Genomic DNA, 15,757 nt, shown 5'->3' with positions numbered 1-15,757 from the left:
GAACAAATGATATTTATGTTATTGTCATTGGTCATGTGCTCTCAAATTGACAGCTTGTTTCCCTGTCCCTCTCTTAAATGCTGTATATGTTTTATTTTTGTTTATACTTTTATATATATGTGTCTTTCTATGTTGGCTCCTAAAGCATGTTAATGCACCTGTCCCAAGTAAGAAACCTGTTGTTCAGTGATTGTAGTTTGTTGATGTATATAGATATAAAATGTGGTTTGAATGCAAATGAGACAACTCTCAATCCAAGTCACAATTTATAAAAGTAAACCATTTTAGGTCAAAGCATGGTCACCATTAAGGAGCCTTGGCTCACATCGAGCACTAATCTAAAAAGGCCCAATAAATTACTTGTGTAAAACCATTCAAACGGGAAAACCAACGGTCTTATCTTATCTAAAGGTTGTTCATAACTGGCTTCTAGATTTTTATATAGATTATATTAGACAGTTGTTTTTCCTGTTTGAATTATTTTACACTAGTCATTTTGTGTCCTTTAGCTTGGTGTGAGCCAAGGCTCTGTGTTTGTAAGGCCTTAATTTGACTTAAAATGTTTTGTGCTGTAAGGCCTTAATTTGACTTAAAATGGTTTACTTTTTAAAAATTGTGACTTGAATGGAGAGTGGTCTCTATAGCATTCATACCTCATCTTCTTATATCTTAACTAAAAAGATTATCTTCACAAAAATATCCCAAAAAGGGGTTACTATTCATGACCCCTCATTCATCACAACAGATAATTTCTAATTTACATTCAGAATTCAATAACAATTTACCTCAATGCTGTTAACAGCGTCCAAATATGACACAACTGATTATTTCAAAAAGTCAGACTCTTCATCCATTTTTAATGAAAAGAATAAGATTTTCAGCTTGATAAAAAAAAGTTTATTTAATAAACGACTGATTAACATCATTAATTATGCTGGTTTCAAGCGCTTTTCTCTGTGTGAACTTATCTTTTTGTAGCTAAATCTAAAGGATAATTGGTAAATTTCAATTTTTAATGTTAGGGAAATAAGATTAAATTGTCTATAAACAGTTGCTGTGATAAATATAATTAAAACATTCAAAATATAGGGAAAATTATAATGACTCTTTCACGCATAATATCATAATTCAGGGATTTTTTCAAAGAAATTCATAACTAAAACAAACCCTGTGCCAATTAAGATGTAATTCATTCAGGAATATACACAATAAAGCAAATATAATTGTATTACAAATAAAACAATAAAGTCAAGACTAAGAGATTTAAACATTGTCTAAATAATAAGTTTTTCAAACTTATTCACACATCTAATAAGTGATAATATTTCAACTCTTTCTTTTGGAATTTAAATTAGAAAATAAATGGTTTTCCATTCTTTCTTTATCTTTTGGGACTTACATGTAAACCAGATGCAAAATTTGATTGCAAATCTATGTGAAAGAAAACTCATATTTGGCATCTACCAATTGCAGAACCTTTTTAGTTGATGCTGATATGGACCTGAATTTAGTAAAGTTCACTATTTAGTTGGTTCTGTACACAAGAAAAAATAGTGAAGATAATTATGATCAAGACATTTTATCACACAAACATCTGCAAGCATGATCATAAACTCTTTCTAAACAACTTAAATTTATCATTTTTATACTGCCAAAATTTAATTCCTATTATTGTTGTTTGAATTTTAGTTCTCTTGAAATTAAAAATTTTAATTTCTATAGGGTCATACAAGTATTGTGGAATAGAAAGGTTGACTTTTGATTGACCTATGAATGTTTTTAATAAATGCAGCTTTTGATTGTAAAAATGAGACAGTAAACTTTCTTTACATATTTTTAACCTTTTGTTTCTACTAATTGACAATAAGATTTCAACATGATCTAAAATGATGTTAACAATTTGGCTGTGCTAGTAAGTTTTTTTTTTTGTGTTTTTTATAATTTCAAACATTTTATGTTTGTTTTCTTTTCAAGCTCTTAGTCTCAAGCAAGCATGGAACATTCATAACTTCATAATATTCATCTCAAAATTTCAAGTTTTCAATTATCCTTGCTCCTGCAAAGGTCTTACAAATTAACAATTGTGTTATACATTAAATATATTCAGATAAGTTTAACATTTTACTTGAAACCTATTTACAACAGAAAAATTACAGTTCAGTTTATCTCAAAATTTTACATGTGCTAATAACTGAATCAATCACATCCCTAAAATAATTACAGTAAAAATAGAATTACTTCTTCTAAATTACCATTTTAAAACATTCATAGTTTTTAACCAAACCTGTATATATATAATCACATTCACTTCATATTGAAGTAAATTTTTTTATTAAATTCTGACCAACAGCCATTCTTATGCCAAATTACTTATATGAAAGTATAGATTATAAAGATTACAAATAGCAACTAAAAAAATCATCAAAGAGTCTTATTATTTTATAAACCAGGAGTTGATTTCACAAAAAAAAACTTACGACTAAGATTGATTGTAACTATACTGGTTTGTTTAATGACTTAAGACCAATCTTAGTCGTGTAAGTTTTTTTGTGAAACTTACTCCTGACTTGTGTTTTCTACAAAGAGACTCATCAGCGACCCTCCAATCAAAAAAATTAAATGGCCAAAAGAACAAAAACCAATATTTTCTGAGAATTTTAAAATATTTTCATGTTCAATTACAACTAATTGATTAAATGATCAAAACAGTCTCTTCCTTTGTGGAAAGGAAAGACGAAAGAATACCATAACAAGTGCCTTCTACAATATTGAATGGACTTTTTAAACCTGGATAACAGTTTAAAAAACAAGAGATCTATAGGATAAGTTTAATGCATCTAAGAGTACAATCATACTTCACATTCAACACATTCAAGACATCACAGGCTTTATGAATAACAATCATCTCTTTTTAATATGAAAACATATGGGTAAAAATATGGATTCTTCTTTTGAAATTCAGTTTTCTATAAATGTGATTGTTTTTCTATTAAGAAAACTCAGTTAGCTACTCAATTTGAGTTTTAATCCCTATTAAATCTTACAAATGTTTATATATTACTTATAAAGTAGAGCATTAATAAAGTTTGTTCTGTGTTTTTATACCAAACAGTGAAAATGTGTTTATTTTCACAAATCTACTTCCCTTCTTGCCACAGATTTCTTATGCAATTTAAAGTGCACTTTTGTCATACATGCAAAATTTACAAACTTATTAATATCTATAACAATTATAATGAAGTTTATATGGGAGAAGAAAATCTGATGAAGTTTTTTCATTCCTAAAACAGACCCTCTTAATTAATTCATAATCATTTCAATTAAAAAATTATCTTACATTTGGTCCAATAAAATCTTAATTTACTGATTAGACCATTTTTTGATTGTTTTCAAATTTTAGTCCTTTGCAAACTATGCAAGGCCACAATTAAAAATATTTTAGTTTGCCAAAACCCTACCCAAAAGTAGCGACAGTGGGTAGGTAGGTAGGTAGACAATTTCTTTTTTATTTTGAACCAGATGCTCCGCAGGGCGCAGCTATATACGATCGCAGAGGTTGAACCCTGAACAGTTGGGGCAAGTATGGACACAACATTTAAGCTGGATTCAGCTCTAAATTTGGATTGTGATTAAATAGTTGACACAGCATAGGTTTCTGACACAGAATGAATGTGGTCTAATGAACTTAAATATTTTTTTTGCCTTTGAGCAATTCACTATGCTGTTGAATATTAATCCTCTCAAAAAAATGTTTGAAGAAATTTTCTTTTTATTTATGAAATCTGAAATGAGAAAAATTTAACCCCCCCCCCCCCCCCCCCCATTTTTTTTTCACATCCCCCTTTCCCTTTTTCCAAAACTGATCTCAATTCAAATTCCTAATGGAGTTTGCAACAATAACTACTCATTTAAATACATCATAAAATGTAAAATAAAGTGCTTGTTATCACTGAATGGTTAAGATTGTTTTAATTTATCAGTTGGTAGTAAAAGTGAATATACATTGTATATTGTATAAAACAATGATTTAAGTTGATTCAACTACTATTCTGGACAAAGAAAGATAACTCCAATTGAAAATTTCTTGCATATATTGTGCAATTAGATATTTCTTGCTATTGTGCAATACTGTGCAATTGAAAATATTTGCTATTGCACAATACTGTACAATTGAAGATTTCTTGCTATTGCGCAATACTGTGCAATTGAAAATTGCTTGCTATTGCACAATACTGTGCAATTGAAGATTTCTTGCTATTGCTGAATACTGTGCAATTGAAAATTTCTTGCTATTGCACAATACTTAATATAATAATTTTGGATCATGATTTTGGACAACTTGAAAACTGGGCCCATAATCAAAAATTTAAGTATATGTTTAGATTCAGCATATCAAAAAAGCCCAAGAATTCAATTTTTGTTAACATTAAACTTAGTTTAATTTTGGACCCTTTGGACTTTAATGTAGACCAATTTGAAAACGGGACCAAAAATTAAGAATCTACATACACAGTTAGATTTGGCATATCAAAGAACCCCAATTATTCAATTTTTGATGAAACCAAACAAAGTTTAATTTTGGACCCCGATTTGGACCAACTTGAAAACTGGGCCAATAATCAAAATTCTATGTACATTTTTAGATTCAGCATATCAAAGAACCCCAAGGATTCAATTTTTGTTAAAATCAAACTAAGTTTAATTTTGGACCCTTTGGACCTTAATGTAGACCAATTTGAAAACGGGACCAAAAATTAAGAATCTACATACAAAGATAGATTCGGAATATCAAAGAACCCCAATTATTCAATTTTTGATGAAATCAAACGAAGTTCAATTTTTAGACCCTTTGAGCCCCTTATTCCTAAACTGTTTGGACCAAACCTTCCAAAATTAAACCCAACCTTCCTATTATGGTCATAAACCTTGTGTTTAAATTTCATTGATTTCTATTTACTTATACTAAAGTTATGGTGTGAAAACCAAGAATAATGCTTATTTGGGCCCTTTTTTGGCCCCTACTTCATAAACTGTTGGGACCAAAATTCCAAAAATCAATCCCAACCTTCCTTTTGTGGTCATAAACCTTGTGTCAAAATTTCATAGATTTCAATTTACTTAAACTAAAGTTATAGTGCGAAAACCAAGAAAATGCTTATTTGGGACCTTTTTGGCCCCTAATTCCTAAAATGTTGGGACCAAAACTCCCAAAATCAATCCCAACCTTCCTTTTGTGGTCATAAACCTTGTGTCAAAATTTCATAGATTTCTATTCACTTTTACTTAAGTTAGAGTGCAAAAACTAAAAGTATTCGGACGACGACGCCAACGTGATAGTAATATACGACGAAAAATTAAAATTTTTGCGGTTGTATAAAAAGAGAAATGGAATTGTCGGATGTTATTTGTCATACAGATCAGATTAAACAAAAACTTTTTCTAATCAAGGCAATAAAAGTTTTTGAGTAGGTAGGGTAGGGTTAGGGCAAACAAACATATTTTTTATGGCCCAATTGAAAAACATTCAGACACTAGATAAGCTTCACTAAATTTTGTAAAATTAACTATATTTGAAATCTACAAATATAATTGATGCCTTAGTTCAAATAAAGAAGTTTGACAGAAAACAAAAGTAACAAACCCATCCAATTTCTAAATTTTAGTTGAAATACATTGTTGCCATTACGACCAAATGTCAATTCATACCCTACTTTATATGCACTGCCTGTCTGATCCTTTAACAGGTTTAATCTGTATTCTCAGAATGTAAAACTTACATTGTTTCTCTATGGACCTTATCACATCCTTTAAATTAGGACTCAAAAAAAGAGAAAACATTAAAAAATGTTGAAATAAATCTATAATAAAGACAAGGAAAGCAGTCAAAAGCCATGAACAATTTGTCTAGTAATCCAATATTACATGTAGTCATAGATATTTTGTGCAAACAATTTTAATGTTAGTCTGTGGAGATCCATGTAATGTAATTTTCTAACAAAAACAATTCTAAACTTCAATAAAACAGTAATCGTACAAGCAATCATAAGTCTCTAGTGACAAAATGTTATTTGATCACATGAGATAAGTAGGTATAACATACAATGAGGTGATATTATGGAGGGCAAGACCAGAGTTATAGGTTAATACTACTTTGTCATGTTAGTTACCTCCCTTATTTTGTAATTCTGCTTCCTGTGCAAAGAAGTTTCTTTTCATGACTTCATACAAATTCCTCTACATAAACCTTTTAAATCTTTTTAGGAAATTTCAGAGATAGGATCTGAATTTTTGTGCAATGTCATAAAGATTAACAACTTGAAAAGAAAACTGAGAAACTATGTGTACAATATCAATGTTTATCAAAAACACTTTATACACACTATCTTGACATGTTATATAATTTGTCTTCTGATAATTTTTTGTCAACATTTTACATTTTGCATTTTTGAAGTTCATACCAAGGTCCATCAATGGCATCGAATGTCATTTGGTCAAAATTAGATAGTATATTTTTTAGTTTTCTTTGGCTTGTTAATTCACCAACGTAAAAATGAGTATGATACAAGAATTAACCACAATTTTTCACACTTCAATAACATTTAATCATTTAATTTAAAATCAAAGCTTTCAGAAAATTTTAGTATAACTAAGGTATAATAATGTATTTTGCATGTAACATTATTGAATATACATGTATATTATAAGGAAGATGGGTCATGTTTTTATGCAAAAGATCTCAAATTTCTTTGTGGCTGACTATACATAGAGCACATGTCTCCAGGGAATAAACAGAGAAAAAAACACAATTTTTGGGGCAAGGTCAATGCCCTGTATTGTTTCTCTGCATGTATGAATTAAACAGTGTTTTAAAATAATATTTAAATCTTCACTTATTTGATGTTGTTTCATGGATACTTCCAACAATTGTTTTCAGTGCATAGATTTTCAATGTTTATTTCGGCAATGTAGAGAATTTTACAAAAACAATTTATTCAAAGACCAAGTTGACCTCTTAAAGATTCCGTCTTCCTTAACATGAAAACAGAAATTATAAAGAAAAAAATCTTCCAGATTACATCATTAATACCTTTGTACATGTAACAACTTTAGGAGTCGTTTATATGTACATTGCCAAAAAAATAATTGAATCATATAAAAATCTTTAGGGCTGTTCCAGAATTAAACTCATGGGGGACATGAGAGGCACAATTTTTAAGACCCAAACGACTCATTATATTAAATTTTCTTTAATTTTTTTCATTTTCTAAGGAAAATGCAACCACCCACAATATGAGTGTCTCCCATCTCCAACCAAAACCAATTATGGAACAGCCCATTTATTTATATCTGTACAGGATGATTGGTAACTATTCTGACAAATGGTTGATTTATAACAATGATGTCTTCCATAGTATTGGTGTTACCCTTCTCCTTGCCCTCCAGCATAACAATATCACATATGAGTTTCATCATCAACATAAATAACAAAAGGACGTAGATTTGTTAAAATGTCTATAACACATGAATATTAGCTGAGTAAATTCTCTGTCGCTCTTTCTATATCCCAATTATGTGATGATAGTGCTACTCTAGCCTTGCCCTGAAAAACATCAGAAAATTTATTATTTTAATATATGATATAAAGCAAATTTTTGTTTAAGTTAGTGAATACATATGAATTCAATAGGTTCATTCTGTTCTTCAATGCTTTCTTTTCACACTATTTACACAATATTAAATTGTAGTTTTAAATCTTGTATTTCCACTTAATCATTCTAAATTTGATGTGAAACAACTAAGGAAAGCCCCAACCAACTACCAATTTTAAAATGATAGACATTTTAAATCCTTTAACCCCTATGTTCCATTTTAGCAATAGTGGCTATGTAACTTGGAAATAAAATACAAAAATTATACTATATACTCTGAAACTCATTTTAGTTTATTTAAATTGATTCAACAGAATCATAGGACAATAAGATTGTCATTTTAATGTTATAATTAACATTGACATTAAAGCGGGAGGTTTGGCATGCCACAAAACCAGGTTCAACCCACCATTTTTAACTTAAAATGCCCTGTACCAAGTCAGGGAAATGGCCATTGTTATATTAAAGTTCCTTTCTGTGTGTTACATTTTAATGTTGTGTTTCTGTTGTGTTGTAGTACTCCTATATTTGATTTCCCTCAGTTTAAGTTTGTACTTCAGATTTGTTTTTTCTCTATCGATTTATGAATTTCAAACAGCAGTATGCCTTTATTTGTAGGACAAGATTTTTTAAAGTAACCTTGATGAACAAATTGTGAAACATTTTTTAAAGGGCTTTAACTCATTAAAGGGACAATTGATAATATTGATCATATAAACTTATTTGTAAATCTTACTTTTCTGAACATTTTTTATGTTAACAGTTAATGTTTATTTTTAAATTATATTAAAAATAATAACGAAAAACTGCAAAATTTCCTTAAAATAACTATTTAGTGGCAGCAATCCAACAATGGATTGATAGATTCATCTGAAAATGTCAGGGCTGATAGAACTTCACCTAATGAACATTTTTACCTCACATCAGATTTGCTCTCAATGCTTCAGTGTTTGAGATATAAGCCAAAAACAGCATTTTACCACAATGTTCAATTTTTAGCCATGACAGCCATGTTTTTTTATGAAACAGAAAATAAAACACAAACTTTATTCTAAATAAATAGGTTCAGTTGTTTCAAAGGAAAAGATGTTTGAAACAGCTTTCACTGGATGGACAACGATGGATGCCAAGTGATGGCTAAAGCTCACAGTTTCTTGTGAACGGTAAACTAAAAACAATGATGAAGGGTTTGACATATGATCTGATTGTCTGTCTGTTGTTGAAGACAGTGTGTTGCCCTCTAGATGTCTTTTGGTAATAACAGTATTTGTTGGCGAGTCCCAACATTTATTTCAATTGTAACAAAAGGCAGAGATATTTTTTGAACAGAATCTTAAATGCAAATAAAGAAACAAGTAACATCATTTTCTACATAGTACTTACCTCATCAAATCCCATTCCCATTACTTGTGTAATTTTATTTTCTAAATCCAATTCTCTATGGGGACCTACAAAACATAATTCATAGCCTATAACATCAGTTTGTTTTGTTTATCTTAATCATGTTTTAACAATGTTTTAAAATATGTTTCTGTCTTATATCATGTTTGTTTGTTCTTCTTCTTTAGATATTTTTTCTGTTTATATCGCTCTCTTTTATTATTGAAAATAGTGATGTTCTGATTATAGATTATAATGGCAAATTGGGAAAATCCAACCAAAAAGCAATTGTACAATTCTATAATCAAATGTAATCCCTTCTAAATAAATACTTTGAAGGTTGGACCTCTCTTTAAATTGTTGTTCAAGTTTCTGTGGAAATGAAATGTGCTATAATGAATAATCTTATCTGGATTGTAAACAGACAATATAATAGGGTTTTAAATCCTACATATGTATCATATTGGGCGAAGCATGTGTAAAGTTCCATATTAACTTTACATCTTAACCTCAAAACAACAGCTTTTTAAGTGTCAAATAACTCATAATAAGCTTCTCAGATCAAAATGTAAGACATGGTGAGTCATTGGTAACTGTTTTTGAAGCAGGATTATTTTAGATACATGTACATCAATTTATAATTATTTATTAAATTATTAATTTACAGGATCGAAAAATCATATTATCAGAGTATTGTCTTCATGGTTAATAAATTTAATTTGTCAATATTTAAACTTTGAAATGCTTATATAGTTTAGAAGTGTTTAAATATATCTTATATGAAACTTAAAATATCTATATGTTATCAAAATCTTATCAAAGTATCAAGGAAATGAAACTTTATAAAATTAAGTTTTAAAAAAAAATCAATACAAAGGGGATACAGATTACAACCCTGTAATCTAGTAATCTCATAGGCAGATCCAGGGGGGGCCTGGGGGCCCGGGCCCCACCTTTCGTGGGAAAAATTTGGTTGATTATATAGGGAATCACTGAAGCATGACTGGAGCGGCCCCCCCCTTAGGTCAGTCAGCGGGCCCCCCCTTAGACAAAGTTCTGGATCCGCCACTGAATCTGGTAGCAAGATATATTGATATACAAGAACAATGACTTTATTTCCAATAGATATATATATGTATATACAAACCACCAGCATATATATTTGTCCAATGTCTGGCTGTTTTTATAAAAATTTCTTGACAATCTTTATATTGTTTGGCTACAACTGCATCCTGTGGATCATCGGGTTCTGCTGCAGCTAACAAAGCTTGTAATGATAATAAAACTGTTCTTAATGTCATAGCAGCAGCCCTGCAAAAAATATTTCAGAATACAATTTAGAGCTTAAATTTTGATATACATTTTAGAAAAGAATAAGAAGATGTGTTTATGTGACACGTGCAGCTTGTCATCTGTGGTTTCAACATGGTCAAATCTGACTTGTGGCTTTGGGACGAGTTATCTCATTTGAAAGGACTTATGATTTTTTTTTTATTTATTAAAACCAGAATCATATTACTTCAGAACTGTGTAGAAGGCATAAAGATGACTTGAGTTAATTTTTAAACGTGACCTGAGGGGATATCCTACTGGAGGTCCCTTGCTCACACTAACAAATCTCTATTTTCTGTGAGTTGCAAAATTTGGTAAATAAACGTGGAAGATCGTTTGCATATAACGTTATATGCGGACATTACTCAAGGACTTCAAGTGAAACTGGCCAAATTTGTACTTCATTTGAGTTTTGTGGTAATAAGCATTGTATATATAATTTTATAACATTCAGTTCAGTCAAACTAAAGTTAGGGACTGAAATTAAAAATTCATCAATTTTTCCATTTGTAAATGGGTACAACTCTAGAACAGTAAAAGTGATGCCACCGAAATTCAAACTTAATCTGTGTTTTGTATAAATAAGCATTGAGTTTAAGTTTCATTACATTTGGTTGAGGCAAACTTAAGTTAGAGAAAGGAACTGAAATATTCCGCATTTTTTTTCATTTGTAAAGGGGCATAACTCTAGACAGTATAAGCTTTGTGTATAATTTTGAACTTTCATAACATTTGGTTGAGGCAATTTAAAGTTGGAAAACGTAAGCCAATTTAGGATGTTGGTAAGTTCAAACAGTCCGACAAGGGTGAAACTTTAAGCCCTCTCTGCTACGGCAGGGGCATAAAAAGATCGAATTTGGCATTCAATTTCAAAAGTTCACAAACGACTTAATGCACATTTTCAGTTACTTTCAATTTTTTTATTAATACAACAGGTCTTTTAATCACAAAAACTCACCACTGATCTTTTAAAATATCTAAACAAATAGCTCCTGTGACAGAACTAATATTTGGGTGCCATATTCTTGTAGTAAATTTTACCTGTAAAAAAGATTTGTTTACCATTAATATACTCAACCACAAAAGAGACTTCAGGCCATTAGTTTTCTCATTAGAATTCAATTGTTAAATTTTTGCCAAATAATGGTATGGGTTTTGCTCATTGTTGCAGGCCATACAGTGTCCTATGTTAGTTACAGGGAATAAATTTAAACTTTTTTCTCTATGGGCTAGCTTGGACAATATTCCCCAGCCTAAAATCTCTCAAATAATAAAATTTCAGGTACATGTTATTGTACAAGTTTATTGTAAATTTATAAATAAGAAATCAAGAGGAACATGTTTTCAGTTTTATGGTTAATAAATGAGAGTCAACATCTTCCTAGGTTTATATCTTTAATAATAAGGATGACTGATACCTGAAATGCATATATACACAGTACATTACAGTGCTCTAGCTAGAAATCAAAAGGGGCAGGGTGCCAGTGGAGGGCAGGGCACTTTTTATGATAAGAAAAGGCACTGCTCATTTATTTGTCTACGTTTCTGTGTGTATCACGAGGTAATGAATCTCTTTTTTTTTTTTACTGTATATGTTGTTTTTTTTAAATAAAGATGCTTTTCAACTATAGTCTTTATTTCAATGTTTGTGTAGTTATGAATGATATAGTACATCTTCATCAACATATTATGTTTTTACAGTTTAACTTCACTCTACCCATTATCAAAAGAATATGTGTTTTATGTTTTATCTACATAGGAATTATAGCTTTTAATACATCATAAGATGTGAAACTGAGAGCATTACTAATTTAACAATGTTTAGAACATGGATTGCTAAAAGTATAATTATTAAGTAGAAATTGCAATATATATTTTTTAATATGTTCAAAGACAGTTAATATCTTTAAGGTAACATTATTATGTTATTATATATTCAATTGGTAATTTATTCCTTTTTTGATACTAGATAATATTTTTAGAGCACAAATTTGTAATAAGCTAAAACAGGGGAAGTAACTCCAAAATCAATTTCCACCACGTTTGGGTTAATTAAAAACTGTGCTTGTCGCTAACAAGTTGAGATGGAAGGCATTTCTGTAAAGGCATAGTTTTATTTTGATGACTTAAATTCAATTCTAAAGCCATGAAAGTCTTCATTTATATACGCTCTTCCATTGTGACTTGGAGATCGAAAATAAGAAAATAACGACCCAAGCTAAACACACCACACTCGCTGACACATTCATCAAAAGTATGACAAAAAGATACATTGTCCTAATTAAATTACCTAGTTATTAACACCTTTGAAGTCTTTATCATTGTAATTGATTGTAATGACATGATTAACCTGGGGGCAATCACACAGGTCATATATGTAATTAACTTGGAGATCAGAAATCGATGAAACAAAATTTTACCAAAACGGCACAAGATAATTTTGGAAAAAGACGTCAGGGCAGAAGGGCGCGGATGAAGGCACCCAGGGAGCGGCTGAGGGCACCCAGGGCGCGGCGCCCTTCTATTTTGGGCTAGCGAGACCACTGCATTAGTATATGATTAGTTAGTTAATTTGATATTTTTTTTTACATGTAACTCTGTTATAAAATGTTTAACAATGGAGGTTACTCAGGTATACATTTTTATCCCTAGGACTAATTGGTATTTAAAGTATTCATGTAAATTGCAAAAGAAAACCTGAGCAATGATATCTTATTAATGTTCAGCTTTTATTACACATCAAAAATGAGCATTGTTTTTGGCATAGTAAATGATAAAATACATAGTGTCCAAGTCAATATTTCAGCTTACCTTAGGAGGATTAAATGGATATGTTTCTGGAATTTTAATTTCTAGTTTGAATGTTCCTCCAGCATATGGTGTGTCGGGAGGTCCTGCTATCGTCCCTTCTAACTCATTATACATATCATTTTTCAGTGATACTTTTATCTTACAGCGTTCCACCTGGATTATAAAAGATAAACGCATTTAGTTATACATGTATGTTAGATATTTGTAAGAAGGTAAAATCTACTCATTATCACTTTCCACTTGTATGTTATTTTTGTTAAACTTAAATAAATGAAGAATATATCCATAGGACAGATGTCTAGGGCTTGTAAATATACAACAAATTACATTTTTTTCATTTATAAAGGGACATGAACAGTGCAAGTGATGCCACTCAAATTTGAACATGACCAGTGTTTGGTGGTAAAAACCAATGTGTTTAAGTTTCAAAATATTTGTTTGAGTCTAGGTAAAGTAACTTTCACTGTAAGAGTGCAGAAACACAACAGGTAAACTTATTTAATCCTTAGAACATGTTGAATATCTTATTCTAAAAGGTTGCCAAATGCAATTCAACACTGTAATAAGATCTAGATCTTTTTCAACTGATTTTAAGTATTTGTTTTTATGTTGCACTGTTACATTGTACATTACTTTTCCAGGTTAATTGAGGGTTGCATTGGCACCTTTTTAACCATGCAACATTCTTTATATGCCTGATAAACATGTTTCAAAAGACTGTCAGTAGCCTGTAATTGAGTAGTTATTGTTTTTTGTTTTCTCATTTGTTTTCCCTTTAGTTTTATTTGTTAAGTTTGTTCTGTGTTGTGCAGTTACATTGCTGTCCTGGGTTAGAGAAGGATTGGCACCTCCAAACATGTTTAACCCTGCCAAATTCTATATGTGGCTTACTGTAGTTTAGTGGTTGTCATTGTTTCATGTCTGTCAGGAGTAGTTCAAATGATAAAAGACTGTTTACAACAACAGCATTTTTTATTTGTCAATCAAAACATCCCATGCACCCAGAGGCGCAGAACAATTAGTTTAACTGTAAAGTTTGCCAGAATAAAGTCTGTACTTCAAATTGTTTGTATATAGCTAGGACATGTAGGACATTGGGATTTTTCATTTATTTACATGCAAGTTTCTTTTATCATGTTTCTGTATGGGAAATAGATGCATAAGCTTTTTACACCTGTTCAGAGTTTAACCTTGATAGCTTGCACTAATCATGCTAATCACGTAACTTTTATTTTTTTACTTATCATGCTTATTCATAATGCATGCTGTTTTGTTTAAAATGAATATCAAATTATGTGTGAAAGTTAACTTTTAAATAAACCTCTATACTATAAATTAAGTGACATGATACAGAATACAAAATAAAATGTGTATATTCATTGGTATTGGGGTAGTCAGACCCAGAGTGAGCATAAATCAAGGTGAACCGTCCCAGATTCTACAAAGCAAGTCACACACAAAATAAGCCTGTACAGGTGATTATTGGAACATTCCTTATTGCAGTCAACTCAATTTCCCCATATTGGTTTCTGCCTTGGTGAGGAAGATTAGTTTATTGTAACTAACTGAGTTTACCCTCTTTAAATAAAGAATTTATTATTATTATTATTATTATCAATCTACATGTTATAAGTCATTTAGGGCCTTTTCTAGCGGACTATGCAGTGTGGGTTTGCTCATTGTTGTAGGCTGTATGGTGACCTTAATAGTTGTTAATTTCTGTGTCATTTTGGTCTCTTGTGGAGAGTTGTCTCATTGGCAATCATACCACATCTTCTTTTTAAAGTTGAGTATGAAATAATTATGCTTATTAAACTGGGAATAATACTAAATAGTGATGTAGAAATTTTGCCATCAGACCAAAATTCACAACTTTTAGCATCAATGGCAATGACAAGAGTGATCTGAGCTATTAACCATGAATTTGGGGATGTTACCCATCAATCAGGAAATTAGGTAACTAGGAATAGTCTCCTTCAGGTTGTCCTGTTAAAATGTCTTGGTCATAACTCATATTCACTTCTGTCCTGATAAGGAAATGATAAGTCCATGATGAAATCAGTAAATATATGGTTCTAGATTGAAACCATTTCATGATAAAGATTGGCTTTTGGAGTCGGTGTGATCATGAAATAAATCTGCTGTTTATAGATGGAATATATCTCAAAGAACATAGCAGTCTGTACCTCTTCACTTTTAACCACTTCTTTGAATTCTCTTTGTATTCGAGCAGCAGCAATATTGGCCATATTTACAAGACAAAATGTTACATCAATCACAAGTTAAGGGCAAAATAAATCAATAGAATTAATTTTTAAACGGGATGAGTAACACTTTCAATGTTTTTTTCAACAGTGCTTGTTCCGGAAGTGAGCACATGGAAAGTTGCGCATTAAATACAAAACTGAACTTTTTACTTTAATCACGGAAATTTTTGAATTAAATATATTTGCGATAAAATAAGATAGAATTATATATAATTCCGCTAATGTTTCATTGAAGTTAACTATTTTCTACGTTTCGTTGAAATATATTAGGTCATATAAGGTCAATCTTAGGGTCAAGTTGTCTTAATCATGTTCACG

At 30.5% G+C, this 15,757-nt stretch overlaps 1 protein-coding gene across 1 annotated transcript; it reads right to left on the bottom strand.

Annotated features, from left to right (window-relative positions):
• Nucleotides 1-882: 882 nt before the first annotated feature.
• Nucleotides 883-15,739, bottom strand: LOC139485126 (ubiquitin-conjugating enzyme E2-22 kDa-like). Its single transcript, XM_071269275.1, has 6 exons — nt 15,359-15,739; nt 13,173-13,325; nt 11,320-11,402; nt 10,177-10,340; nt 9,033-9,097; nt 883-7,600 (listed from the first exon to the last, which is right to left on the bottom strand). Exons 1-6 carry the CDS (start codon nt 15,419-15,421, stop codon nt 7,529-7,531), a joined length of 600 nt encoding a protein of 199 aa, XP_071125376.1. The 5' UTR covers nt 15,422-15,739; the 3' UTR covers nt 883-7,528.
• Nucleotides 15,740-15,757: the final 18 nt, after the last annotated feature.

The sequence above is a fragment of the Mytilus edulis genome, chromosome 8 (genome assembly GCF_963676685.1).
Source record: "Mytilus edulis chromosome 8, xbMytEdul2.2, whole genome shotgun sequence".
Taxonomy (NCBI): Eukaryota; Metazoa; Mollusca; class Bivalvia; order Mytilida; family Mytilidae; genus Mytilus; species Mytilus edulis.
This window is presented reverse-complemented; position numbering and strand designations above follow the sequence as displayed.

What these genes read in the sequence shown, in the direction of transcription:
- LOC139485126 (XM_071269275.1), bottom strand. Translation starts at nt 15,421, where the DNA reads ATGGCCAATATTGCTGCTGCTCGAATACAAAGAGAATTCAAAGAAGTG. An exon ending in AAGTGGTTAAAAGTGAAGAG is followed by an intron (nt 13,326 to 15,358) that starts GTACAGACTGCT and finishes TTTATAATCCAG; the next exon opens with GTGGAACGCTGTAAGATAAA. An exon ending in GACAAATATATATGCTGGTG is followed by an intron (nt 9,098 to 10,176) that starts GTTTGTATATAC and finishes TATGTTTTGTAG; the next exon opens with GTCCCCATAGAGAATTGGAT.